The 27,075-nt window shown below is 37.0% G+C and overlaps 3 protein-coding genes across 3 annotated transcripts; 1 reads left to right on the top strand and 2 right to left on the bottom strand.

The window, feature by feature from the left end:
* Positions 1–3,797, bottom strand: LOC115974074. The gene is made up of 6 exons (XM_031094293.1): positions 3,657–3,797; positions 2,365–2,432; positions 2,051–2,158; positions 1,265–1,582; positions 469–1,168; positions 1–312 (listed from the first exon to the last, which is right to left on the bottom strand). Exons 1-6 carry the CDS (start codon positions 3,795–3,797, stop codon positions 1–3), a joined length of 1,647 nt encoding a protein of 548 aa, XP_030950153.1.
* A 4,548-nt stretch (positions 3,798–8,345) lies between these two features.
* LOC115977585 (ras-related protein RABA2a) lies at positions 8,346–13,275 on the top strand. Its single transcript, XM_031099514.1, has 2 exons — positions 8,346–8,707; positions 12,603–13,275. Exons 1-2 carry the CDS (start codon positions 8,543–8,545, stop codon positions 13,083–13,085), a joined length of 648 nt encoding a protein of 215 aa, XP_030955374.1. The 5' UTR covers positions 8,346–8,542; the 3' UTR covers positions 13,086–13,275.
* A 7,115-nt stretch (positions 13,276–20,390) lies between these two features.
* Positions 20,391–25,475, bottom strand: LOC115977587 (ras-related protein RABD1). The gene is made up of 8 exons (XM_031099515.1): positions 25,319–25,475; positions 25,136–25,208; positions 24,888–24,935; positions 24,458–24,505; positions 22,899–22,970; positions 21,871–22,026; positions 21,164–21,267; positions 20,391–20,609 (listed from the first exon to the last, which is right to left on the bottom strand). The coding sequence occupies exons 1-8, from the start codon at positions 25,330–25,332 to the stop codon at positions 20,519–20,521; spliced, it is 606 nt and encodes a 201-aa protein (XP_030955375.1). The 5' UTR covers positions 25,333–25,475; the 3' UTR covers positions 20,391–20,518.
* Between the last annotated feature and the right edge of the window lie 1,600 nt (positions 25,476–27,075).

Consider the following 27,075-nt stretch of genomic DNA (forward strand, 5'->3'; position numbering starts at 1 on the left):
TCACCTTGACTTCACTATTGCATCATACTGCCTAGCCATGAGGTTCTTGTACTTTGCTGCCCTGTGCTCCGCATCTGCCCTTACCTCGTCTATCAGATCGAGGCTCAAACAGAGTTGCTCTTCATTATCCTTGTCTTGATACATCATCATCCTATGATTAGCCATATGTACTTCTGCAGGTATAACTGCTTCGCTTCTATAAGCTAGTTTGAAAGGAATTTCCCCCGTAGGGGTTCTCACTGTGGTCCTGAATGCCCATAGAACACCTGGTAACTCGTCTGGCCATATTCCCTTCACCCCCTCAAGCCGAGTCTTGATGATTTTTAACAATGATCGATTTGCAACTTCAGCTTGGCCGTTGGCTTGGGGGTGTGCAGGTGAGGAATAATGATTTTGAATTCCAAAGTGTATGCAAAAGTCCCTGAAAAGTGCATTGTCAAATTGTCATCCGTTATCAGACACTAATACCTTGGGCACTCCAAATCTGCACACAATGCTCTTCCACACGAAATTTTTTACATTTTGTTGTGTGATATTTTCTAACGGTTCAACTTCCACCCATTTGGTAAAATAATCGATGCCCACCACTAGAAACTTCATCTGCCTTGTGCCCAGAGGGAAATGACCCAAAATGTCTAGTCCCCATTGTGCAAAGGGCCACAGTGCCATCATCGGGGTGAGGTACTCTGATGGATGTCTGGGGACGTTACTAAACCGTTGGCATTGGTCGCAAACCTTGACGTATGCTTTAGCATCAGCTTGCATATTTAGCCAATAATACCCTGCACGAACGACCTTGTGGACGCGTGACCTGGCTCCTGAGTGATTGCCACATGCTTCTTCATGAACTTCTCTCAGTACGTAGTTTGCTTCGTCCGGAGCCAAGCACCTAAGATAAGGTTGAGAAAAGCCTCTCTTGTACAGCACTTCGTCTATAAGAACGTACCTAACCGATCTCACCCTCAACTTCCTGGCTTCGTCCTTCTCTTCTAGTAGTCGTCTGTCTTTCAAGTATGATATAATCGGGGTCATCCAATTTCCTCTGCTCTCCACTTGTTGTACTTCTGGGATATCTATACTTGGCATATACTGAACTTCATCAAATTCGTCCATCGATTCATTTGCTAAGGCTTCTTTTGCTATTGTATTAGCTTCCACGTTCTCCTCCCTTGGGATTTGAACGAAATCAGCTTTTTCAAATCTTTTCATAAGGCACATCACCTTATTAAGGTACTTTCTCATCCGTTCTTCCTTTGCTTCATACATCCCATTTACTTGCCCCATGATCAACTGAGAATCCCTCAAGACGAGTATAAACTTGGCTTCCACAGACTTAGCCAATTCTAGCCCTATGAGGAGGGCTTCATACTCGACTTCATTGTTAATTGTTTGGTACTGCAGACGAATCTTATGTTTCAATTTGTCTCCTTCTGAGGATTGTCGGACCACACCAATTCCACCTGCATTACATGTAGACGAACCATCCACATGGACGACCCATCTCTTACTGTCTTCTGTCTCATCATGACTTGGGGTAAACTCCGCAATAAAATCTGCTAGTGCTTGAGCTTTTATGGCATGCCTTCATTGATATCTAATGTCAAACTCACTGAGCTCTACAGCCCACTGGATCAATCTTCCTGCAGCTTCTAGTCTATTCATTGTCTTCTTGAGCTGATGATCTATCATGACATTAATGACATGTGCTTGGAAATAATGCCTCAGTTTCCTGGAAGCGGTGATCAATGCGAAGGCTAATTTCTCCATTTATGGATACCGTCCTTCCGCTCCCCTCAATGCCTTACTCGTATAGTATACAGGTCTTTACACTTTATCTTCTTCTCTTATCAATGTTGAGCTCATCGCATGCGGGGTTACTGCTAAGTATAAATATAACTCCTCTCCCACCACTAATTGACTCAGCAATGGAGCCATGGTAAGGTATGCCTTCAGATCTTCGAAAGCTCTCTGACACTTATTGATCCATTCGAATGCTTTTCTAAGAACCTTAAAAAATGGCAAACATTTGTCAGTGGCTTTAGAGACAAACCTGTTGAGTGCAGCAACTCGTCCAGTAAGGGATTGGATTTCTTTGGTATTTTGCGGAGGCTTCATGTCCAGTATTGCTTGAATTTTATTAGGATTCGCTTTAATTCCCCTGTGGGAGACCATAAAGCCAAAGAATTTCCCTGATGATTAGGGGTGTCCACGGGTCGGGTTTATGTCCAACCCGTAACCAACCCGCTTACGTCAGGTGGACGGCTGAACGACCCATCGCTGATCGCAGACGACTTCGGGTCAAGTCGGATCGGACTCCGGCGAACAACGGTCGGGTTGATCGGGTTTATGCTGAGTTACAATAACCAGAATTTCGCCGAATCAAAGCTCAAAATCACTACATCAAGCCCAGATTTGAGCGAAAATAACCGGATCTAAGAAAAAATGGAAGCAAAAACATCACATCAAGCTCAGATTTGAGTGAAAAATTCATCTTTGTCACCGGATCTAAGTGAAAATCGAAGCACAAGCACTAGATCTTCGCCGGATCGAAGCTCAAAATCACCGCATCAAGCCCAGATTTGAGCGAAAATTACCGGATCTAAGCAAAAATCGAAGCAAAAACCATCATATCAAGCTCAGATTTGAGCGAAAAATTCATCTCCATCGTCGGATATAAGTGAAATCGAAGCACAATCTTCACCTCACCGCCGAATCAAGCGTAGATCTGAGCAAAATCTTCATCTCACCGCCGGATCTAAGGAATAAAACCTAGATCTTCACCAGATCTAACCAAAAACTACCAAACCTTCACTAGAAATCAATGAATCTGAACGGATCTACGTATCTCCGGCCTTCTTTCATGGGTTTCGTCGGTCGGATCGGGTATATTGGGTTTTGAAGAAGAAAACCCGCCATCCGATCCGCCTAAATCGGCTTTTGGTGGCGGAGAACCGTCTCCGACCATCACCGGTGTCGGGTCGGCCAGTTTTCGGGTTGGACCGAGCGGTTTGGGTAGGTGGGTCGGTTTTTGGGTTCCTGTGGACACCCCTACTGATGATACTCCAAAAGCACATTTGCTAGGATTCAGCTTCATGTGATACTGTCTCAGTGTGTCAAATGTCTCTTGCAGGTCGTCTAGATGTCTTCCCTCGTCCTGACTCTTCACCAGCATATCATCTACATAGACTCCACATTCCGCCCAATCTGCAGACGAAACATGTGGTTGACCAATCTCTGATATGTCGCCCCTACGTTCTTTAAGCCAAATAGCATCACCTTATAACAGAATAAGCCTTGACTGGTGACAAAGGATGTTTTCTCTTGGTCTGCCTCATCCATCCTTATCTGATTGTATCCAGAAAAAGTATCCATGAAGCTAAGCAACTTGTGGCCCGCAGTTAAGTCTACCAACTGGTCAATGTGTGGCAGTGGATAACTATCCTTGGGGCAAACCTTGTTTAAGTCAGTGAAATCTACGCACTTTCTCCACTTGTCGTTTGCCTTTTTGACCATTACTACATTGGCCAACCAATCTGGGTAGTACACTTCCCGAATAAATTTCGCCACCATCAACTTTTGAACCTCGTCTTTGATAGCATCATCTCTCTCAGGGACAAACACCCTCTTCTTTTGCCACACTGGCTTGGAGGAAGGACCCTCTTCTCTTCTAGATCTGTTCCGACCTTGGTACACCTCTCAGGGTTATCTTCATCTAAGAAAATATCTTCCAATGCTTCGGTAGGCTCTGCTACAACTCTCTTTTCTTCAATATTCATGGCTTGAACTTGTTCATCCATGACCAACATGGCCAGGTAACATTCTCTTGCTGCTAGTTAGCCCCCTTGTGCCTGCCTTACTCCGTGTTCTGTTGGAAACTTGACTGATAGGTGGTAAGTAGAGGTAACAGCCTTCCAACTATTCAAAGTTGGTCTTCCAATTATGGCGTTGTAGGAGGATGGACAATCTACCACAAGGAAGTTCACATCCCTGGTGATTTGTCGTGGGTATGCCCCCAGTACCACTGATAAGGAAATAGTACCCACGGGTTGTACCTTCATTCCACCAAAACCTACTAAGGGGAGTTTATTAGACGGAGCTGGTCTCGTCCTAACCTCATCTGCTAAAAAGCTGGATAATATAAAATGTCCATTGAGCTTCCGTTGTCCACAAGTACTCTTCTAGTTGTGTAGTCAGCAATAAGTAAGGTGATGACGAGAGCATCATCATGGGGGTGATGAATTCTCTCAGTGTCTTCGTCCGTGAAGGTAATTACTTGTTTTTCCGTGGACCTTGCTCTCGGTGGCCGTCCAGAAAGTTGGACGTTTTACACTACCTTCAAGTATGTTTTCTTGGACTTGGACGACTAGTCTGTCGAACTTCCCCCTATAATGACTCTTATTTCTCCGAGCGGTGGTCGTGATGATTCTTCCATCTTCCCTTTCAGTTTCTCGTCCCTGTGGTCTCGTCCAAGGAAATTCCTCAACCTCCCTTGCCTTATGAAATTTTCAATTTGTTACTTTAAATCGAAACACTCGTTTGTATCATGACCATGATCCCTATGGAAACGACAATACTTGTTCCTATTGCACTTATTGGGATCTCCCTTCATTTTCTCCGGCCACTTCAAGGAAGGATCATCCTTGATCTGCATAAGGACTTGCTCAAGTGGAATGTTCAAAGGGGTATATTGCTGGTTTCGTGCTGAAGAGCCTGGCTTCTTACTATCTCGGTCTTTCCTTTCTTCCGTTCGCCCCTTCTTTGGACGAGGGCCTTGCTCGGGATAGCATCTGGGGTTTACGTCTACTCTCTCAGACCTTTTCCTCTTCTAAGCAATGATCGCGTCTTCTGCATTCATAAAATTTTGAGCCGAATGGACAAGTTCGGCCATGGATTGGGGCTCTTTTTCATAGAGTTTATGTATAAACAAATTTGAATTCACCCCATTATGGAAGGCCACCAATAAGAGCTTATCATCTGCTTCGTCCACACTCAGGGCTTCTCTGTTGAAACGGGTGATGAACGACCGCTGGCTCTCGTTCTCCCCCTGCTCTATGGTCAACAAATTGGACGAGGAACGCTTGTGCCTCTGTCCCCCAATGAAATTGTTAACGAACAACTTGCTCAACTCTTCAAAAGAACTTACCAAATTCGGGGGTATTTTATTGAACCAAACTCGTGCTGGGCCCTTGAGGGTAGTAGGGAAGGCTCTACACATTATTTCATTGGGCACCCCTTGAAGATGCATGGTGGTCTTAAAGGTGGCGATGTGATCAAACGGATCGCGTGTTCCATCATACGAATCCAGAGAAGGCAACTTGAACTTTGATGGTAGAGGGTGACCATTGATGGAAGCCGTGAAGGGGGAATCAATTCTGTGAACCAAATCTTCTATCGGATTCGCCCTCCTCATATTCTCTTTCATTTCCTCCATGACTTTCTTCATTTGGTCCGTTTCTTCTTTCAAGTGTGGTACCGTTCGTGAAGTGGTGCCTCTGAACTGACTTCCAATTTTAGTATTCTCTCTTTCATCATGACTTTGTGTTTGTCCTCCTTCTTCACGTTCTTCACGTGTCTGCCTCCTCATATTAATCTCCATTCTTAACTCTTGGTTTTGGCGAGTCAACTCCGCCATAGATTGTACATGTTGGACAGATGATGTCTGCATGACCAGTGCAGATTGGCGATCGCGATGAGGGTTGCTTGAAGCATCCCTGCTTCCTTGATGGCCTGGGCTAGTAGCCCTTGATCTGGTCCGAACCATCAACCTTTTGTCACGGAGAAGTAAACTGTAAAACAATCTTCCTTTCCCACAGACGGCACCAACTGATAGTTCCCTGGATATCAGTAGGTTGATAAGTCTCGAGCGCTGATGATCTTTGGGCTGTATCCTGTAAACAAGAACACTGAATCAGAGGAGACTGGTGGGGACTGGCCAAAAGTCCTCCGATGGTGAAGTTAGTGAACTCGGAATTCTATGTAAGAAGGGAGTAATTTCTTTAATAAAAATATCTTACTGCCTTACCTTCTTATCGAAGAATCCTTATATAGCATGTGTGGAACGGTTATCTGTTTAATAACCATTCCTAATGTCGAGGGGTTCGAAGAATTTGGAGGTAACTTCCATAACCGCCATGGAAGTTACCTCAGTTGGACTTGCGTTCCATGGAGAATTTGGCACTTAGAGTTCAATCAAATGAGCTCGTCCATCCTTCGTCAAGGACGGACGAGATTATCAAGGACGGGTCGTCCTTGTCCAAATAATTCTAAGGACGGATAAGCTTCCCATGGGATCTCGTCCGTTCGAAGACGGACGAGGTCAACATGGATGCTTGGGTTGACCTTGTTTGCCTGGTTCGCCCTAGCTTGTCTTTTATTGGACAAGTCATATGGACGAGTTTAGGACTTGGTGTTTTTCGTGACACCATCAATTTTATTTAATTCAATTTTTTATCATCATCCAATTAGGGAAGAGGATTGAACTCTTAACATTTTCATTAAGAACATCTACAGGCCAATCTAATAGTCATCGGTTTTTAATTAAACTTTTTTATATAGATTTTTAGCCACTCTTATATAATATTATTTGGGACTAGGACTATTCACAAGTTGTTTAAGGTAGGTTAAGACAAGTATTCATAACCAAAATGCTACTAGTAGGTTGGACAAATTTCAATCCGTTGCCGACCCACCTATCTTTAAAACTAGCGAATTAATTTAAAAAATTGGTGGTTTCAACTTTGGAAGATTGGCAAATTAATACAATATACCCACTCTTAGATTAATCCTTTCTAATTGGGGTCATAAAATAGTGCCTTTTAGTTAACCTTCTTAATGGGTATTATTTCAAATAATTCATTATTTTTCTCAAATTATTAAGGAAGAAAATATAAACATTTTTTTAATAAAAATTTACCACTTTTTGCAATATATATATATATATATATGTAAAATGTAGGTTGGAGGCTTGGTTTTGGTGAGTTATAAAAATTTCAATCTACTAATCAAAAAAGACCTGCTATTTTGATGGTCCAACCCACACCATCTTACATAATAGACCAATGTTGGGTTGTTGTGACCTGTGGGTTGGATGAGTTGGCAGGTCAAGCAGGTTTTATTTGCATGGCCCTATTTGGGACTAATCTAGTCAGGCCTATACGCTTCATCTAGCTCGTATTTTTAATTAATAAATTAAAATTTTTATGTCATGACATGCGGAGTATATATTTGGCAATATATATATAAAGACAATATTTTTTTCAAAAAATATTCACAATGCATCTTGTACACTAGACTCGATGAGATGTTGTCATGTGACAATTCTTTGATACATAGCAACATCCTATCTAGTTTAGTGGATGTAACATTGGACCCAAGTTGAATTCTTATAATCAATACATAATCAAAATTAGTATTAGTAACATATTCCATATAACTCAATTACTAAACTCTTTTATAATCAAATAAGGGACTCGAGTTTGAAATTTCAAACTCCATTAATATCTAAAATCAATTGGTATTATCATGTAATAAACATTACAAATTTTAATCATATAATCTATTATTTTTTGTTATTAATTAATATAATTTTTTTTTATTTTATGTTTGTTGAATATATACTATTAATAATAGAATTTCTCATTTGGATTTCAACATTTTGCGTACTAAAATACCATTACACAAATTCTTAAACTCTCTAAAATACTTTTATCTTTTAGTTAAATAATTTTAAATTATTATAAAAAATTTTTAATTAAAAAACACAAACTAAGTTAAAAGAGTAATTTACTATTTACTATTTTTAAGTTTTAGGTTTTTTCTTTTATCTTCTCTATTTAACTTAAAATTTAGAACATTATCTCTATCTCACTTTAAAATATTAAAATACTAAACCAAAAAACAAATAAATAAATAAAAAGAGTATTATTGCAAGTACCTTTGAAAAATGAGTCTAGTATTTTTTTTTTTTTTGAAAAAGAGTCTAGTATTAATATAATGTTCAATCGTTATCAAAAAAAAAAAGGGTTCAATCATAGATGGTGTTAACGAAATAATGATTGTGATAAAATAATGATTTACTCTATATTTAATTGGCTAGAAAATCTTGCATTTACGTGGTCAAAGAAAAGCTTAAAAACTTTTCAAATATGTAGATTCAAAATGTTTTCTTATAAGAAGAAGAAAAAAAAAAAAAAAAAGGAGAGACTGAAAAATTAGCTTTCCCTATTTACGCCACAACAAAGCCTCAAAGTAAGGTGGACCCCAGCAAAAAGACAGGGCATTTGGGTCAAATAGATCAAAGCCAAGGTAAAAAACATAAAAAAAATATCCGACACAAGCAAAAACCATTTGATTTTTCCAATACTTCACTTCAACTTCTTCAACTTTCAACTTCTTTCCATCCCCTTCTTCTTCTTCACTTTCTTCTTCTATTTTTCTTCTTCAGAGAACAATTCCTTAAACAACTTCTTGTAATTTTATTTTTTCATTTCTTATACAAATTTTAGTTTTCTTCAAAGTTTGTATTTTTTTTAGAGAGAAAAAGATGGCTAGGAGAGCAGATGAGGAGTACGATTATTTGTTCAAGGTTGTATTAATCGGTGATTCTGGAGTTGGGAAATCGAACTTGCTGTCCCGATTCACTAGGAACGAGTTTTGTTTGGAATCTAAGTCCACCATTGGAGTCGAATTTGCTACTCGTACCCTCCAGGTTTAGTTTTATATTTGTATATATACACATAATTTGTGTGTTTCTCTGTAATTTGGATCTGGGATTTGCTTATAGTCTTACTCTTTTTTAGTATATGTATGGATATATGCTTGTGTTCATAGTTATGATATGGGATTTGTTTAAATTTTGAATTTTTTTAGTCCACAGAGTATACTTTGGAAATTGGATTTGCTTAAATTTTGAATATCTTTCAGTGTATATCTGCGTATGTGTTAAATGTGTATGTGTAATTTGGATCTGGGATATGCTTAAAGTTTTAGTCTTTTTCAGTAACTGTATGCATATTGCTTGTGTGTGTGCGTGTATAATTTGGATATGGGAATTGTTTAAAGTTTTGAATTCTTTTTAGTACACAGAGTATACTTCGGAAATGGGATTTGCTTAAATTTTGAATCTTTTTTAGTGTATAAATGCATATATGTTGGTTTGTGCATAATTTTGATGTGGGATTTGCTTAAATTTTGTATTTTTTTAATACGCACAGCATAATTTGGAAATGAGATTTGCTTGTATACACATAATTGTGTGTTTTTCTGTAATTTGGATCTGGGATTTGCTTATAGCTTTACTCTTTTTTAGTATATGTATGGATATATGCTTGTATTTATAGTTTTGATATGGGATTTGTTTAAATTTTGAATTTTTTTAGTCCACAGAATATGCTTTGGAAATGGGATTTGCTTAAATTTTGAATATGGTTTAGTGTATACATGGATATATGTTAGATACGTGTGTGTAATTTGGATCTGGGATATGCTTAAAGTTTTAGTCTTTTTTAGTAAGTGTATGCATATTGCTTGTGTATGTGTGTATAATTTGGAATTGAGAATTGTTTAAAGTTTTGAATTCTTTTTAGTACACAGAGTATTCTTTGGAAATGGGATTTGCTTAAATTTTGAATCTTTTTTAGTGTATAAATGCATATATGTTTGTGTGCATAATTTTGATATGGGATTTGCTTACATTTTGAATTTTTTCAATACACAGCATAATTTGGAATTGAGATTTGCTTATACACACATAATTGTGTATTTCTCTGGAATTTGGACCCAGGATTTGCTTATAGTTTACTCTTTTATTATATGTATGGATATATGCTTGTGTTTATAATTTTGATATGGGATTTTTTTTTAAAAATTATTTTTTTTAGTCCAGAGTATACTTTGGAAATGGGATTTGCTTTTTGAATATACTTCAGTGTGTATATGCTTATATGTTAAATATGTGTGTGTAATTTGGGTCTGGGATATGCTTAAAGTTTTTCTCTTTTTTAGTAACTGTATGCATATTGCTTGTGTGTGTGTGTGTGTGTGTGTGTGTGTGTATAATTTGGATATGGGAATTGTTTAAAGTTTTGAATTGTTTTTAGTACACAGAGTATACTCTGGAAATGGGATTTTCTTAAACTTTGAATCTTTTTTAGTGTATAAATGCATATATGTTTTTGTGTGTGCATAATTTTGATATAGGATTTGCTTAAATTTTGATTTTTTTTTAATACATATAGCAAAATTTGGAAATGAGATTTGTTTAAATTTTTTTATCTTTTTAATATATACACAGGTGTGTGTAATTTGGATCTGGGGTTTGCTATACATACATGCTTGTCTCTCTGTGTGTGTATAATTGGATATGGGATTTGCTTATATTTTGAATTTTTTATTTTTCAGTACACAAAGTATACTTGGAAATGGGATTTCCCTAAATTTTGTTTTTTTTTTTTTTTTTTTAAAATGTATATACATGGGATTGTAATTTGGATCTGGGTTTTGCTTAATTTTTTTTGGGTAAACTATTGAGAGGGTTCCGGGGTGGGGTGTTATTTGAATCTTTTTTAGTAATTCTGTGGTGCATATATATATTTACTTATGTGTATGTAGGCATGAGCATGCCAGCATGTAATTTAGATTTGAAATTAGCTTAATTTTTAAAAAAAGTAATACTATGGTGGTTTGTGTGTAATTTGGATCTGGGTTTGGAGGAAGTGGTCCAAATGGAGCTCCTGTTTGATTTGAGCAATTAGTTTCTAATCTTCTGTGAATTGAAAATGGGTTATGTTTCTAAAACAAAGCTTAATTAAAATAAAATGCAAGTAACCCTCAATTTTCTGTATGTCTGGTGGTACTTCTATGTTCAACCCGTTAAGGTGTGGAATTTGTGGGTTTGTTGACTCAAAAAGGAAAGAAAATTTTAACAATAGCACATACATGTATGAATCATTTTGTTTTTATGTAATATGTCAAAGTATTTAAATAATTCTTCTAACTTCTATCTGCACCATTAAAGAACCTTCCTTCATGCAGTAAATTTGATTTTGATTTGAAATTTAAAGGGAGTTGTCAATGTTTATCTTTCCCATTACACATTGCATTTTACACTAGTTTTCAACATGTACCATGCAATAGAGTCCAAAGTTTTTCAGTCAAATTCAATAGACTCTAAAGTCAGAAATTTGTCATGGTTTGGCATTATATGGAATGTTAAATAGCTGCCAAATTTTGCCACATGGGTATTCTAGGCTGTCACAATTGGGTGGTTGGAGGCTTAATTTTTGGGGGGAGAGAGAGAGAGAGAGAGAGAGAGAGAGAGAGAGAGTTGCAGAAGAATATTAACAGAGGAGAGGTTAAAAGACATGTGGAATGTTAGATTTAAAGATGTAGGATACATGGCATAAAGTTGTGGAATGTGGACAAATATTGTGAGTTTTCTCTTAATTTCCATTTTTGTATTAGATTCCCTTATTCTCCATTTTAAAAGGTGTTAATTCATTTTGTTCCCTAGCTAAGTCATTTTGAAGTTGTCATTAGGAAAGCATTTATTTTGTAGTTTAGACTTGAGTGGGATTTTCCTTTATAGACGATTTGATATGGAGAATTTAGTTGCATGGCCATACTCCCAGTTAAAGTTTGGTTTGATTAGAGATTGAGGATCATTGTTAAAAAGTAACAGAAGAAAGAGGAAAAGGGGGGGCCCGGGGGGGGGGGGGGGGAAGTTGTTAATGGGCACGGTGGAAGTACTTCTCCTCACCAAATGCTTGCAAGATCTTAGTTTTTAAACTAATCCTGGTGCCTGCATTTTGCCCTTATACATTCAATTGGCAATGTTCTGTTTCATTTTAGCCCAGCTCAACTCATTGTTAGCATTTGTTACATGATTAGGAGAGTTTGTTAATTTTCTGGCAACCTTGCTGGTTGATTTTAGTTTAGAGTAATTACCAATTCTGCTTCACATTAAGGCATTCCCATGAGAGTGCTGATCCAGGAATATTGAATGATTCTGCCAGTTTTAAGCACTGTTCTATGATTTACAACCAATTTTTGGACTAGAAACCAACTCCCAAATTCTAAGGGCTTCCTCTTTCATCATTCATTAATGTTTTGACTAGCTTCACTAAAAGTCTTTAGCGGTGTACTACTAGTAGTTCACAGGCTACCAATATTTGTGATATCTGTACGTCTTTGATGTCAATATCTTCCCATTTTCACATACATTTTATCTTGTTGCCAGTGAGCAATGAGCATATACAACAATGACCAAACCTTATAAATTTTGAGATTAGCTATGGATCCTCAACAAATTAGTCAAGGCCGGCCACAAATATTCTTTTATGTCATTCTATCTATCCAAAGTTATTTGTTACTTAATTGAAGCGTCATTTTTCCTTCTATTTATGTTAGTAGTGAAGAAGTTTGATGAAGCCCAACTGTCAGGAGGCTTTGGTTTGATTTATGAGATTTCATTCTTTTCACTGCTTACTTTATAATGCGCTTTCAAAATGTGTCCTGTTAAATCCATCTAGTCTGATGTTTTATGTTATATGAAACCAGCTTTTTATTGCATGTCTTTACACCACAAAGTTTTTTTTCCTTCTCAGGTTGAGGGAAGAACTGTGAAAGCTCAGATATGGGATACTGCAGGACAGGAGAGATACCGAGCAATAACAAGTGCTTACTATAGGGGTGCCCTTGGAGCTCTTCTTGTGTACGATGTGACTAAACCAACAACATTTGAAAATGTGAGCCGGTGGTTGAAGGAGCTCAGGGACCATGCTGACTCCAACATTGTGATCATGCTAATCGGCAACAAGACTGATTTGAAGCATCTCCGAGCAGTTGCAACAGAGGATGCCCAGGGTTATGCTGAGAAAGAAGGCCTTTCGTTCATTGAAACGTCTGCTCTTGAAGCAACAAATGTTGAGAAGTCTTTCCAGACAATTCTTGCAGAGATTTACCGGATAATTAGTAAGAAGTCACTTTCCTCAGATGAGCCAGGACCTGCTAGCATCAAAGAAGGAAAGACCCTAGTAGTGGGGGGATCAGAGGAAAATACCAAGAAGCCTTGCTGCTCTTCTTCCTAGGGATGGTTATGATTTATATAGATTATTTGTTTTCCCTCCTATGCTTGTCCCCCTTCTTGTGGGTTGTTTCATTTTTTGTTCTTTGTTTTAAAAATATGATTAAACTGCATTTTGTTGTGGCATCAGGATTTATAATGATTTCTTTGTGGGTGCGCTTAATGAGATATATTTTAGGTTCTTTGCAAATCCAGATATGAATTTATAATGATTTCTTTATGGGTGCGCTTAATGAGATACATTCTCGCGGGAGTCATGCCTCTCTAATCTTCCGAGTGAAGTCTTCTTTCTCCACGTGAGACCTGTGTCTTCTCTGTGAAGCTGTCCTTTTCCTGTTCTTTTCATCTCTCTCCCTTTTGCTCTCTCTCTCTCGCTCTTTTTCTTTACTTGTTGAAGTCTCACTTCATTCAGCCTCCCTGTAATTTTCTTCTCTATATCTTGTTTCTCTGGTCTATATAGTTTGCCTCCCTTTTTGTTTGTGGCTCTGTGCCATGGATGAGGTAAATGTCTCCCAGGCATCTAAATTTAATTGGCTAAAAAACAAAGTCAATCTTGATGTGGTCCCCTCATCCAAAGAGTCCTCTAAACGTCTTCTTATTGGTAAAATCCTCTCAAAGAAATCCTTCCCTAAAGCTCTTGTCAAGGAAATTTTGACAAAAGCTTGGAATGTTCTAAATGAAGTTGAAGTCTCTATGGTAGATAGAAATGTTTTTGCACTCTTTCAAACATGACGCAAATGTTAGACGAGCTTGAGACAGGAGACCATGGCTGATTAAAGGAGAGCATTTGATTTTGAAACGTTTCAGCCCAGAACATAGTACTACCGAGGTGGATTTTTCAACCTCAGAATTCTGGATTCAGGTGCATGGCCTTCCTCTTGACAGACAAAGTAATGAAAATCTTCTAAAAATCGGTAGTACAGCTGGACAAATATCAAGGTCAAAGTGGAAGTAGATGTAAGTTGTCCTCTTGTTCTTGGGTTTTCTTTAGAAAGAGAAAACCTCCCTGATCTCTGGATACCATTCAAGTATGAAAAGCTTGGTAATTTTTGTTTTAGCTGTGGAGTTTTGGGGCATGATCAGAGATATTGCCAAGACAAGGGAGTTTAATTACTTCAAAAGGATGGAGTCCAATGTGGTTTTTTTGGAAGATGGCTCCGTGCTGATAATGATGAGTTTCAGCCTGGTCTAAAGTTAGAAGCTTTCAACAACAAAGGTCTGGTAAGGTCCTGGAATGCCATGGAAGAGAGGGGAAAGCAAGGCTTCAAGGACCTCTCAGTCGGGCCTAATACCATATCTCCTCCATTTGACCCAAAATCCCCTCCAATGGACCCCAAATCCACACTTCAAGCCCATCCCCACCATTACATCAGAGAGTATAAACGAAAATTAAGCTTCTGAACTAGTCCACCAAATTTCCCTATTTCCTTGTCAAAAAAACTAAAGACTTCTGAACAAGCTCCTTCCTTGCAATTTTCTCTTAACAATCTCCCTCAACTTTCTGAAAGTAATCCACAGTCACTCCTTTCTCCTAACCTCATCCCAGTAGCCTCTTCTAGTCAACACTCATCTAGAAGGACCTCTTTGAAAGATCAAGCCAGAGTTAAAGCTGTTTCTCGTGTTGTACGATTCAAAAATGGGAAAGGTAATAACTCTGAAACCCTTAATCTCTCTTCTGATAAATCTGTGGCTGGTGATAATTCTTCTACTCTTACTATGGCTGACGAGCTCTGACAGTTAGGGGTCTCAGGGAGCTTATCTGTGAATCTACCCCGGAGAAAGTCTTCCTGTCAGAAACTAAATCTAAATCTCCAAGAATAAATAAAATCAAATAGTTTGCTAATTATTATTGTGTGGAGCCAGCAGGTAGAGCTAGCGGTCTTGCTTTATTTTGGAGTTTAGGGGTGGAGTTGGAAGTTATGTATTCTGACAAAAATATGATTACTGCTCTTGTGTATTCTGACCCTCCCAATTCGCCATGGCTGCTTTTTGCCATCTATGGGCCTTGTAGGAGAAATAAAAGGATCATGTTTTGGGAGATGCTTGAGAATATGGTGCTTTCCTTTTCGGGACCTTGGATAGTCATAGGGGACTTGAATTGTATTAAGAGGGTAGACGAAAAAAGGGGTGGGCGCTCTAGTCTTGAAAGTTCTATTAATTGTCTTAGGGACTTCATGGCAAACACTGGAGCTATCGACCTTGGTTTTAATGGGCCGTCTTTCACTTGGTCAAATAGGTGTGAAGGTCTAGCAAATATTAAGGAACGCCTTGATCAATGTCTCTGTGATCGAGAATGGCAAATTCTTTTTCCCAAGGCTGGTGTTAAGCATCTGTCCAATGCAAATTCAGACCATAATCCGAGCCTGAAAATCTCAACCGCCCTTTTAGATTTGAAGCGATGTGTACTAAGGATGAAAGGAGTAGAGTTGTGGTGGAGAATGCTTGGCAAGCAGAAGTGGAGGGTTTTCATGGGTTTCGACTTGCAAGAAAATTGGAAGAGACAAAAAAAGATTTAAAGAAGTGGAATAAGGAGGTTTTTGGCCTTGTAAGAGAAAGAATTAAAGCCATACAAGCTAATATTGCCAAAATTCAACAGAAACCTCCCACTAAACCTGAGCTAGAGGCATCTCTAAATCTTGAGCTTGATGATTGGTTGACCAAGGAAGAATTGAGATGGAAGCAAAAATCTAGGGAACTATGGTTAAAAGAGGGTGATAGGAATTCGAGATTCTTTCATTTATCTACCCTCATTCGTAGGAGAAGAAATCGTATCTCAGAAATTAAATTGGATGATGGCTCTTGGATCAATAATAGAGTTGACATCCAAGATTGCTTTAGAGGAAGTTTCAATTCTCTGTACCAGTCTAGTAATCCTCAAATCCCTGGAGAGTTGGAGAACTTAATTAATCCCTGTATTTCTGATGAAGAAAATGATGAGCTTTGCAGAATACCTTCCAGAGATGAAATTAAAATGGTGGCTTTTGGGATGAAATCCTTAAAGGCCCCAGGCCCTGATGGCTTCCCTGCTCTTTTTTACAAGCATTATTGGAGAGTTGTGGGGGATCAAATGATGCTTGCTACACAAAGCTTTTTCCGAAATGGCTGGATGCTAAAAAGCTTCAATCAAACATACATATCTCTCATTCCAAAGAGAAATGGGGCTTGCAATTTCAACCAATTCCGACCCATTGGTCTCTGTAATGTGTGCTACAAAATTATAACAAAAATCCTAGTGAGTAGGCTTAGGCCGCTGTTGAACAAATTAGTGGATCTAGCTTAAGTTGCCTTTGTCCTTAATAGATGGATCACAGAGAACGTAGACCTTGCTCAAGAGATAATCCATAGTTTCAAGCATATGAAGAAGAAGAAGGGTTTCCTAAGGATAAAACTAGATTTTTAGAAGGCCTATGATAGAATGGAATGGAGCTTCTTAATAAGGGTGCTTAAAGCTTTTGGATTTAGCGATAAGTTCTCTAATTTAATTTTTCAATGCATCTCCACTGTTCAATATTCCTTGTTGCTAAATGGGGGAATTTGTCCAAGCTTTGGTCCTAGTTGTGACCTTAGACAGGGGGATCCTCTCTCTCCATACCTATTTATTCTAGGCAGTGAGGTTCTTATGAGGTTTGTCAATAGAGAGGTGGATCGAAAAAACATATCTCCAGTGAAAGTGGCCTGCACTGCTCCTGCTATTTCAAAACTATGCTACGCAGATGATGTTATCCTTTTCTGCAAAGCTAAGATTTCTGAGCTTGCCTCGCTTAAAATGTGCCTTGAAAAATACTGTTCTTGGTCTGGTCAATTAATTAGTGTGGAGAAGTCTGGTGTCTTCCCCTCTAAAGGTGTTAGCTCTCAGTTTCTCAATCAAATAAAATGTTGGTGGGGTCTGAATTCACTCCATCAATGCACCACCTATCTTGGTGTCCCCTTGTTTTTTATCTAAGAGCAGATCCCAAGACCTCAGGATGGTGAAAGACAGGTTAGAGAGCAAACTTAGTGGCTGGAAAAGTAAAAATTTATCTTGAGCAGGAAGAGCAACTCTAATCAAATCAGTAGCACAATCTATTCCAACATACACCATGGCTACCTTACAATTCCCAAAGAATTTGTGTGACTAGCTGGATTCAATGGTCCGAAGGTTTTGGTGGAATCCTAAAACAAAGTCTAGTCATTATTGGACTCCTATCTCTTGGTCTTCTCTCTATAGACCTTTGAAGGAAAGTGGTTTGAGCTTCAGGAAGTCATGGGAGTTCGACCAAGCCTTTCTATCAAAACTTTCCTGATGGATTTTGTCTAGAAAGAATTGTCTTTGTGTTAATGTTCTTAGAGTTAAATACAAAATCAGACACAACTGGCTGTCCCATATCTCTCATGGTAACTCTTCTCCAATTTGGAAAAGCTTAGCAGGAGTAAAGCACCTCTTCTCCAATGCAGCTTGTATGATTGTTCGTGATGGCAATACCATAAGAATTTGGGATGACCCCTGGATTCCTGATCTTCAGGGTTTTATTCCTAAGCCCAAAGTTGGGGTTAATCTGAGTGAGATACTGCTGGTTTCTCAGCTTCTAAATTCTTATCATAATGCATGGGATATTCACAAGCTAAAGTAATGGTTTGAGGATTCAGAAATTGATTTAATTTTAAAAATTCCATTGTCTTCTTGTGTTGTTGAGGATGGGTGGACATGGACCCCCACAGCTCTGGAAATTTGACTGTTAAATCTGCCTATTGGATTTGTCGGGGTTTCTCAGCTAGTTAGTCATCTGAGCCACTTTGGTATCAAATTTGGAAATCCAATCTTCACGAAAGGCTTAAAATGCTAATTTGGAGAATTGCAGTTGATTGTTTGCCTACTAAGGCCAATTTAGCCAGATTTTTTGATATTGGGGATGTGCTATGTCCCCTTTGTAAGGCAAAAGTTAAGTCCTCAATCCATCTTTTTGCTCTATGCCCTGTGGCAAAAGTTTTTTGGTTCAATAGTCAGTGGGGTGTGAGGTCTAATGCTCTTGGGTTTTCTTCTACCTTAGAGCTCATTCAATTTCTTTCCCCCCCCCCCCCCCCCCCTTTTTCTTGGGTAGGTTGAATCTTGATCAGAGAAATGAATTTTTGTTGTTTGGAGCTATTCTATATGATGGACTTTGGAAGTTGAGGGTATTTATATTGAGACTGACATAGGATTAGGAGGCTTCTTGCTAAATTCCAAAATTCCAAATTTGCTAAGATAGTTTCTGTGAGACCAACAGAGTTGTTTCATGCATGGTCACCTCCCAGGCGATTCTCAATTAAAATTAATGTGGATGTTGCAATTGGGCTAAAATTTTCTGCTGTTGCTGCAGTGGCGAGAGATTGGAGAGGGAGGTTGGTCTTTGCTTGCTCTCAAAAGGTGAATACCACCTTCCCTCTCCAAGCTAAGGCTTAAGCAGTTAAATGGGCTTTGTTGTTGGCAGCCAAGTTGGAAGTTGAGGGTATTTATATTGAGACTGACACCAAGATCTGTTGTGATGCTCTTATTAATCCAAGTCAAACTTCCCCATGGAGAATTAGGTCCAAAGTTATGGAGATGCAGGTCCTGCTTTATGCTCTGTCTAATTTTTTTGTCTCTTGGGTTCCTAGATTAGCCAATATGGCAGCCCATTCTCTAGCAAAGTGGTCCTTGTCCTGTAATGTTTTTGGTTCTTTTGATATTGGCTGTTGTCCCCCTATTTTTGCCTTTGTTGTGAGGGATGAAGTTGGCAGCTAGTTGTATTTATGTTGCTCTTCCTTGTTAATAAGGATATTCATTCATCAAAAAAAAAAAAAAAAGAAGAAGAAAGAGATACATTCTCGCCAGTCATAGGATAACTCAAGCATCCTTCATGCAGTCGTGCACAACCAGATCCAATTTTTCTTCTACTCAATTTGAAAAAAAATTTCATAGTCACAGGTTTGAGTAAACAACTTGGATGAACAGATCTTTCACTTAAGTAGAAAAATATTGAATGGCGAAAATTTCCTCCAAACTCAAATTTAAAGAACTCTTTCAATCCATATTGTGATGATTAAGAAGACTATTTACGTGTATTCATTTTAATTAGTATGTTTGCCGAAAGAGTTTGAATCCATGACTTCACAAATTAGAGTACTCATTAACGTAAATATTTTACGTAGGATCGTTGAACGCTCTGTTTGTTTAGATGTAAAATATTTTACATTGAAAATATTTTCCGTAAAATATTTTCATCTTACCATATTTGGTAGCATTTGTGAAAATGTTCAGGAAATCATTTTGTAAAAATTTTCTAATCACACAACCCACTGCATCACTGCAAAATTCAACTAGAATAGAGCAAATCAAAGCAAAATTTTGTCCAATTGGAGTTATTGAAGCATCACTAACAAATCCAAAGTCACAACCCAATACAAAAACTACAACAATCATCAGATCCCACCAAGCTATATAGTATACACGAAATCCATCAAACAACCCAAGTCATCCGTGAAGCCACCGTCAACCCACCACCATGACAAATGAAACCTATACTTGAAACCCATCAAACAACCCATGCCATCCGTCAAGGAACCATCACCCTGCCTCCGCCACTGTCAACAAACATAGACCATACCCAAAATCCATCAGCACAAAAATCATCCACTTACCAAATCCACCGTAATCCGACCCACCAAAGGCTACTCCACCACAATCCAACCTCCAGAAACTCAACTCAACAATCTTAGATGAATGGTTTTAATCTCTTCAATCTGAGTCTTGAAGGGCAATTTTCGAAGCTGAAGAACTGGGTCAAATTCGGTAGGGAGTGACGCCACTGGTGGTTTGTCACTAGAGGGTGTTGTTACTAGTCTCACTGGTTTGGCTAGGGAGAGAGTTTGAGAGAGGGAGAGAAGAACTAAGAAGAAGAGGGAGATAGGATTGGGTGAGAGGGAGTGAATGTTTTGTAAAATGTTATACCATTGATTTTTTAGTAAAATATTTTAGAAGTTTTTATGCACAAACTTCAGTCAAATTGAAAATATTTTACAACTTTGGCTATATTTTACATGTAAACAAACACTTGAAAATAGGAAAATATTTTACTTTGAAACAAACGGAGAGTAAAGTGCCATTTGATTAAAATCATAAATGCTAATAATTTGAATTGTCAAGTAGAGGAGATATTAAAAAAAAATTTTAAAATCCGCCGAATAGGTTTGATAGAAAATTCTGTAAATGTTTGTATGCACACCTCCATTTGGATGGATTCTTCCCTAACTGAAGAAATGGCTAGAAAATTTCCTGATGGCAATGAGCTTTTGTTAGAAATCCATTTTCCCAAACGAAAGTAACTAAGTCAGGATTGAAGTAGGCATATTTAACAGTTTTGATAGATCCATATGAGAATACAGTCAACATAGTTTCACTGTCCTGCAATCTTAACAGAAAATAAACATTACACAGCATAGCTAACCACAGCAGTTGCTGTTCTGCTGAATTGGCTGCCCCTTCATTTGAACAGTTCCAGTTGACTTGTTTGCAGTTGGTTGGTTTCCCATTCTGCAAAATATAAAAAACATTAAAAGCAAAGATATTGAAAATTTAATCATATGGATCAGAAAAAAAGGAGGCAAATTGAAATATTATAGTGATCTGTATCAAAACACTCCGTCCTACAGAAATGCAAGAAACCTATGCAGCAGTGGAAAAAACACCACTATATGATATTTAAAATGACAGTTTCTCTATGGCTTCAATTACAACTATTTCATATCTATCAAAGAGTTTCAAAGATCATCTTATTGGTCTGATTTGCAATAACAAGATGGAGGGAACAACTATCTCCACTCTCTAACCCAAAAGTATAAGAGTAATGCCAGGTAAAAAATGTTTTTCACAATATCAGAATTTGAAATATTGCTGACTCCTCTTTTCAGGGTTGTTCAAAATTAGTTTGCTAATTTTGAACACGTGTTTTAAATTAATATTTTAAAATGGAAGTGATCAAGATATTTTTAGAAATATCAGGGATTTTTCATGTTTCTGATTCAGAATTCTGGTAAAAAATATCATATCATCTAAAATAGGGGAAATAGGAAGACTAGAGGTTTTACTTCTTCTTGATCTCGCCAGCCATGGTTAAGAAAGCTTGCTCCACATTAATTGAGTCTTTAGCACTTGTCTCAAGGAAAGGGATTCCGAGCTCATCTGCGAATGCCTGCATTTCATTTAGGCACAGGGGAGAGAAAGAAGTTAAATGCAAATAAGCAGCAAGAAAAAGAATAATACCCGTGATTTCCTGTGTTTCCTCCAATATATTATATTTTGTGCAGAACTGGGCGCATCTGCCACTAAATTGCAATATGTAAACCAATGAACATACCATTTCTGGTTATAACTCAAATCACACAGATCATGAATTACCATGTTTCTGTGTCTGTGTTTCTTAGATACACATGCGCGCACACAAATTCATGTCCAAGTTTTTCATAAATGTTGCATTTCCGTGTCCAAATTGTGACTTCTTTTTGGCTACAGACCATACGCACCCTTTTTGAATAGGGAGGAATTCTTCTCCTACCACCACTCTTCCTTGTGTTGTGTCCCATGCATACACATATATACACACATACACGTGTACACATGCAAGTTAGTTTTATCAAGGCCTTATAAGGAACAAGTTTCTTGCATTTGTATGTGGAGATCCCAATTTGGCTTATAAACACTGGATGTGTGCTTGGTAAGCAGAAACTGACCAAAAAAATAACACAATTCATACTATCTTAACTTAATAGTAAGAGTTAAGGCAGTTGATCTATACCTTGGCTGTTTGAGTGTCCACAACCTTGTTCTCAACCAAATCACACTTATTACCAACTAGAAGCTTGCACACACTATCATTTGCATATCTATCAATTTCGTTCAACCACTGCTTGACATTGTTGAAACTCTCCATCTCAGTAACATCATAGACAATCTGCCACAGTCCAATAAATGTAAGATTTCTCAGGCAGGTACAATGATATTAATGATAATTACAAAGAAAAACTACGCTAACTAAATAAACAGCTTTCTGCAGCCTTTTGAACCAGGATACTTAAGTACCCTAAATAGTGCTGATGTTTGAAAATGTTACAAAATCAAGGTTTCCAATATTGCAAGTTGCTCATAATTATATATACTGGGTTCGAACACCCCAACCCAAGTGCCAACAAAAAAGGGGAAAAATAAAAGCGTCCAACTTTATAAAATACTTTGCTTCAGAGAAAAAAAGAAAAAGGAGTCTCAGTAAAGCTTCAACAAAATGTGCAGAAACAAGCATGGTATTAACAGGTAACATGAGAAATGCTAAAAGATGATTAATCAATTACTCAGTACTTAAAAACAAATATCATACAGTCTATTTAATTAAACTAACTAAGCCTTAGTCCTTCCATTTATGCAACTCAGCCCTAGATGACCCTATCTAGGACTGTATGTTCATTTATCTGCACTTGAGAGTGGTTATGCAAAAAGAAAATGACACTGAAGCACGATATAGGCTAAGTTAATATGATATTTAATCATTTGCGAAGGAGAACAAAAGAACAAGAACATCCAAGACGCTGTCTAAAGTGCCTAAGGCTATAAAGATCAAATGTAGATTCAGCAATTATGTACAATAATAAAACTACAATAATATTAAAACTGATAGATTCAGATACAGAGATGGACATGAATGCAACAACTAGCAAACAAGAATTCTGGCAATGGCCTCACATTTATCTGAAAATTACCATACAAGCTGCATGCAAGATCTATTGGAGCAAAGTTTCTCACACAAGAAGGCAAAAGGCAATAAATTCTTACAATTATCCCATGTGCTCCTCGGTAATAACTGCTTGTTATAGTCCTGAACCGCTCCTGTCCAGCAGTATCCCACTAAAAGTACAGGAAATGAAAAGGTAACATTAATTATAAGTGGAACGAAGATTAAGCTTCATACAGACCATAAATCAATGCCTAGCTCTTGTTCAGAGATCTTGAATCCTTAACATAAAACGCCTGTCTACTAGTAAAAGTTTCACTGGGAAATTGGAATAGAGAAGTATGCAAGGCATGGCATTTCTATTGCTCCATTTATTCTGATAAGTGAGTTTTGAACCCAATGGAGGGGGAGGGGGAGATTCGAACTTGCAACCTTAGCTTCATGAGGTGCGGTCCCTAGCCAACCGTGTTTACCCCTGGTGTATATTGCTCCATATATCGTACCCCTGGTGTATATTGCTCCATATATCGTACGTAATATTTTTTGAGAAAGTAAATGATTCAGTAGCATAAAAGCACAGGATTGGGTTTCTTATGTAATTTCCAGCTTCTTTTCAGATCACAACTTCTATTTTAGTGGGGGTATTTTAAAAATCTTGTAAAATCAGGCAAAAGCCAGTTTATGGTCTTTTAAATTGATAAATCTTGACAAGCATTTTGGGACAAAGTTCTTACTATTGTTGATGTTGAAATGGGGTTAGCTTATTTATAGGTTTGATTAGGTACCAAGGGGAACAGGCATGTCAAATTATAATAGTTATTAGGTTTTCTAACCATGATCAATGAATTTATTTGGAGGGCAATTGACCTCAAGTATGGTTTTCAGGCAAAGCCTTGTGGGTAAGGGCCATTTCTAGCTCTTTCTTGCTTGTGTGAGCTCTGTGTCAATCTATTCTCAGCTACTGCATCTCTCTCTCTCTCCTTTTGTGATAAAAAAATTCACTTTGGAATAACTATTTCTACTGTGTAAGTTTTCTGGAGTATTTGAGATCAGGTTATGGTTTTTAATTAAATTTTTCTTGCTATACTGGCACCTGATCGTAAAATCAGCAATCTGACACAAAGGAGAGTTTCATATGATTTAGTTTCTTTCCTTACATTTGGGGTTCCGATCTCAATCTGAAAACTTAATGTAGAGTAGGCTAAATTCAGGCCTACTGCTGCAATGCTTGACCTATAATAGATCTCAAGGCAGAAATTCTTAGTATCCCTTGTTAAAAAGATCATAGCCTAGCACTGGCATTATGGAATGCAGCAAAAACAGAAACAATTTTTATTTTTTTTTTGAATAAATACAGTTGCTTGGATTAACACAAACTAGGTAATTTCTGAATTCTGATGTATAAGAATGATACTTTGAAAGGTGATCCAATTAATTTAATACTTTGAAAGGTGAACCGATTAATAAATTAATCATAAGTTTATACAGATCTCAATTAGACCAACTCCACCATCCAAAAAAGCAATCAAAATTAAATTTTGCTAAAATCTCAATGCACCCACATGAACCCTTGCTTATTTAGACTAAATCCAGAAACAACTTCTACTAAATTGCCCAACCATTGAATCAAAAAAAAAAAAAAAAAAGAGTTTCAACTCACAATCTGCAGCTTGATTGTCTTTCCATCCAGATCCACAGTTCTGATTTTCTGAAACGTCCACCACAAAATATCAACTACTGACCCACACAAACAAATACAGTATAAACCCAAAACATATACATACATACATACATACATACATACCCACCCACATACATACATAAAACTCCATCATAAAGTTTTAAAAAATCATAATCACCCATTGTTAAATAAATGGTTTAGATTATACTTCATCATCAGCATTTAATTAAACATTAATAAGGCACTGTTTTTGGCATTTATTTCAGGTAGTGATGATGTGGCAAATTCTAAACCACCCATTTAACAATAAATACTTAAAACTTTCACAAGAGAACTCTAGAGCATCTTAAAACCCCATATGCATGCATACATACATAAACACATGAGAGAGAGAGAGAGAGAGACTTACAAAATCAACTCCAATGGTGCTTATGTAGCTATCTACATAGGAATCATCCTGAAAACCAACAAAACACACATAAAAATACAAACTTTAAGCACTAAATTACCAAATAAACAACAATCAAACCGAAACCCTAACAAATTCCACTAATTTAATTCATAATCACCATCCAAATCACTAAAAGCAACATTTTTTTTCTTCTCAAAAAGCAAGATTAGAAACTCAAAGAAACATTGTAAGAAAAAAAAAATCACCGCAAATCTGAGCAGCAAGCAAGATTTTCCGACGGAGGAGTCACCGATTAGCAAAAGCTTGAACAAATAATCACTACAAAAATCCAAAAAAAAAATGGAAGAAAATTAATGCACGTGTTGAAAATAAAAAGTATAAGTGGTGTTTGGAGAGAAGGAAAACGAGAGAGAAAATGATGGACTTACTATTCGTTGCTCATGATTGAGGTTTGGAATTTTTTTTGGGATCGAAATGGAAATTTTTTTATATAAATTGAAAATTTGTGAGGGGCTTTTAAGAAAAGGAAAGGGTGTGAGAGAAGAGAGTGGTGGAGGACCTCACCTATAAATAATGATTGAAAATGATTTGCTTTTTGAGCAAGATTTTTATTTATTTATTTGATTTTGGATTTAGTTTTTTTAATAATTTATTGGATTGTGGTGTTGTGAAATTACTGATTTGTCCTTGGATTTGCAGGGGGGTGGGGAGAATGGTGACCTGTACAATTTACAAACCCGGCATTGACCCGCCCCACCCGCCGGGTTTGACCTTCACCATTCATAAATCATTTTTCAATCTCTCCCTCCTTCCACGTTTAAAAATTAAAAATAAAAACCCAATGCTTTATAGTGTTCTTCATTTCTTATTAAAGCAATGCTACATAAAAAAATAAAAATTGATATCATTTTTTACAATAGTTGTGTTGGCAAGTTTGTAACCTGACATCATTTTTTTTTTTTTATGACTAACAATCCATTTCATGAACAAGTGTTAAATTTTTCCAGGTTTTGAATCTATAGACTTTCTCTTTATATTAAGGGATGTCAATATGATATTTTACACCTATTCTGTCCCCTTTTTAGATTAGAAAAAACTAACTTCGGACTCATGAGATACAAGAGCGAAGTTGGTTAAGGACCTTAAGGTCGAGATGGGTTGATGATTTTTTTTTCCTTCCTTGATAGGGTGGTTTCAATATTAATGAGATAGATGAAGGATAGAGCGTTAAAGACAATTTTGAGAGTGTTAAGATATATAGAATACAAGTGTTTTGGGAAAAACAATAATAATATGTTTAAAAAAGATAACTTATATTTTTGTATAAATAATTTACACTTATATTAAATTAAATCATTGACATACAGTCATACCCATTCAAGCCCCATCTTTTTTATGTTGGAAAAAGTATAGTTGTGAATTCCATTTCGCTCCTTTCAGAATAACCGAAATTTTCCATTCCAATTAGTTAACCGATATAAACTACCATCTATTACATCCCGTTCAAAATTTTGGCACATTCCACCCATTTTGCTCAATTCCATTAAATTCCTCTCGGTATAGTGATTTCGGCCAGTATATAAAACAAATCATAATTTTTTTTCCCTAAACACATTTTTTTTAATTACTTCACTTTATTTTTTGAGAAACTTTTATTACTTCACTTACATATGGCTTTTTATTATTACTTTCCTTCAACAATGTGTTTTTCTTGTTTACTTTACTCACATATGACGTGACTTTTTTCTTCATTAATATTTTTCATATGACAAGTTATATACTTATATTATGTAATGATGATATTAAGTAGGTATGTTATTTGATTTTGAATTAATAATTTGATATGATATAATATCGTGTGATGAAAACTTAGGTGTACATATACAAAGCGTGATGATGAGGCTTTTTTTTCGGGTTTAGTGTTATAATTTTTCATTCATCTCAATTTTTGGATCATGACACTAACACCCCAAAAAAAGAGCCTTAGACCTGTCATTTTACACTATCATCTCAAAATTTATTTATTTTTTTTTTCATTTTTATTGTTAGTGTAAAATGAGTGAGATGTTTGAAACTCTTGGCCTAGAATGATGTTTCAAATCACAGATTCAACAAAAACTAATATACAAATTAAAAAAGCAAAAAATAAAGAGAAAGTAACAAAAAAGAATTTACTTACCAAAAA

This window comes from Quercus lobata, chromosome 2, assembly GCF_001633185.2.
Source record: "Quercus lobata isolate SW786 chromosome 2, ValleyOak3.0 Primary Assembly, whole genome shotgun sequence".
Classification (NCBI taxonomy): Eukaryota; Viridiplantae; Streptophyta; class Magnoliopsida; order Fagales; family Fagaceae; genus Quercus; species Quercus lobata.

What these genes read in the sequence shown, in the direction of transcription:
- LOC115974074 (XM_031094293.1), bottom strand. Translation starts at nt 3,797, where the DNA reads ATGGATGAACAAGTTCAAGCCATGAATATTGAAGAAAAGAGAGTTGTA. An exon ending in ATGGGGCAAGTAAATGGGAT is followed by an intron (nt 1,169 to 1,264) that starts GTATGAAGCAAA and finishes TCAAATCCCAAG; the next exon opens with GGAGGAGAACGTGGAAGCTA. An exon ending in GCAGATTTGGAGTGCCCAAG is followed by an intron (nt 313 to 468) that starts GTATTAGTGTCT and finishes AAAATCATCAAG; the next exon opens with ACTCGGCTTGAGGGGGTGAA.
- LOC115977585 (XM_031099514.1), top strand. Translation starts at nt 8,543, where the DNA reads ATGGCTAGGAGAGCAGATGAGGAGTACGATTATTTGTTCAAGGTTGTA. An exon ending in TTGCTACTCGTACCCTCCAG is followed by an intron (nt 8,708 to 12,602) that starts GTTTAGTTTTAT and finishes TTTCCTTCTCAG; the next exon opens with GTTGAGGGAAGAACTGTGAA.
- LOC115977587 (XM_031099515.1), bottom strand. An exon ending in GCACCATTGGAGTTGATTTT is followed by an intron (nt 24,506 to 24,887) that starts GTAAGTCTCTCT and finishes TGGACGTTTCAG; the next exon opens with AAAATCAGAACTGTGGATCT. An exon ending in GCTGGCGAGATCAAGAAGAA is followed by an intron (nt 20,610 to 21,163) that starts GTAAAACCTCTA and finishes TATATTTTGCAG; the next exon opens with AATGGGAAACCAACCAACTG.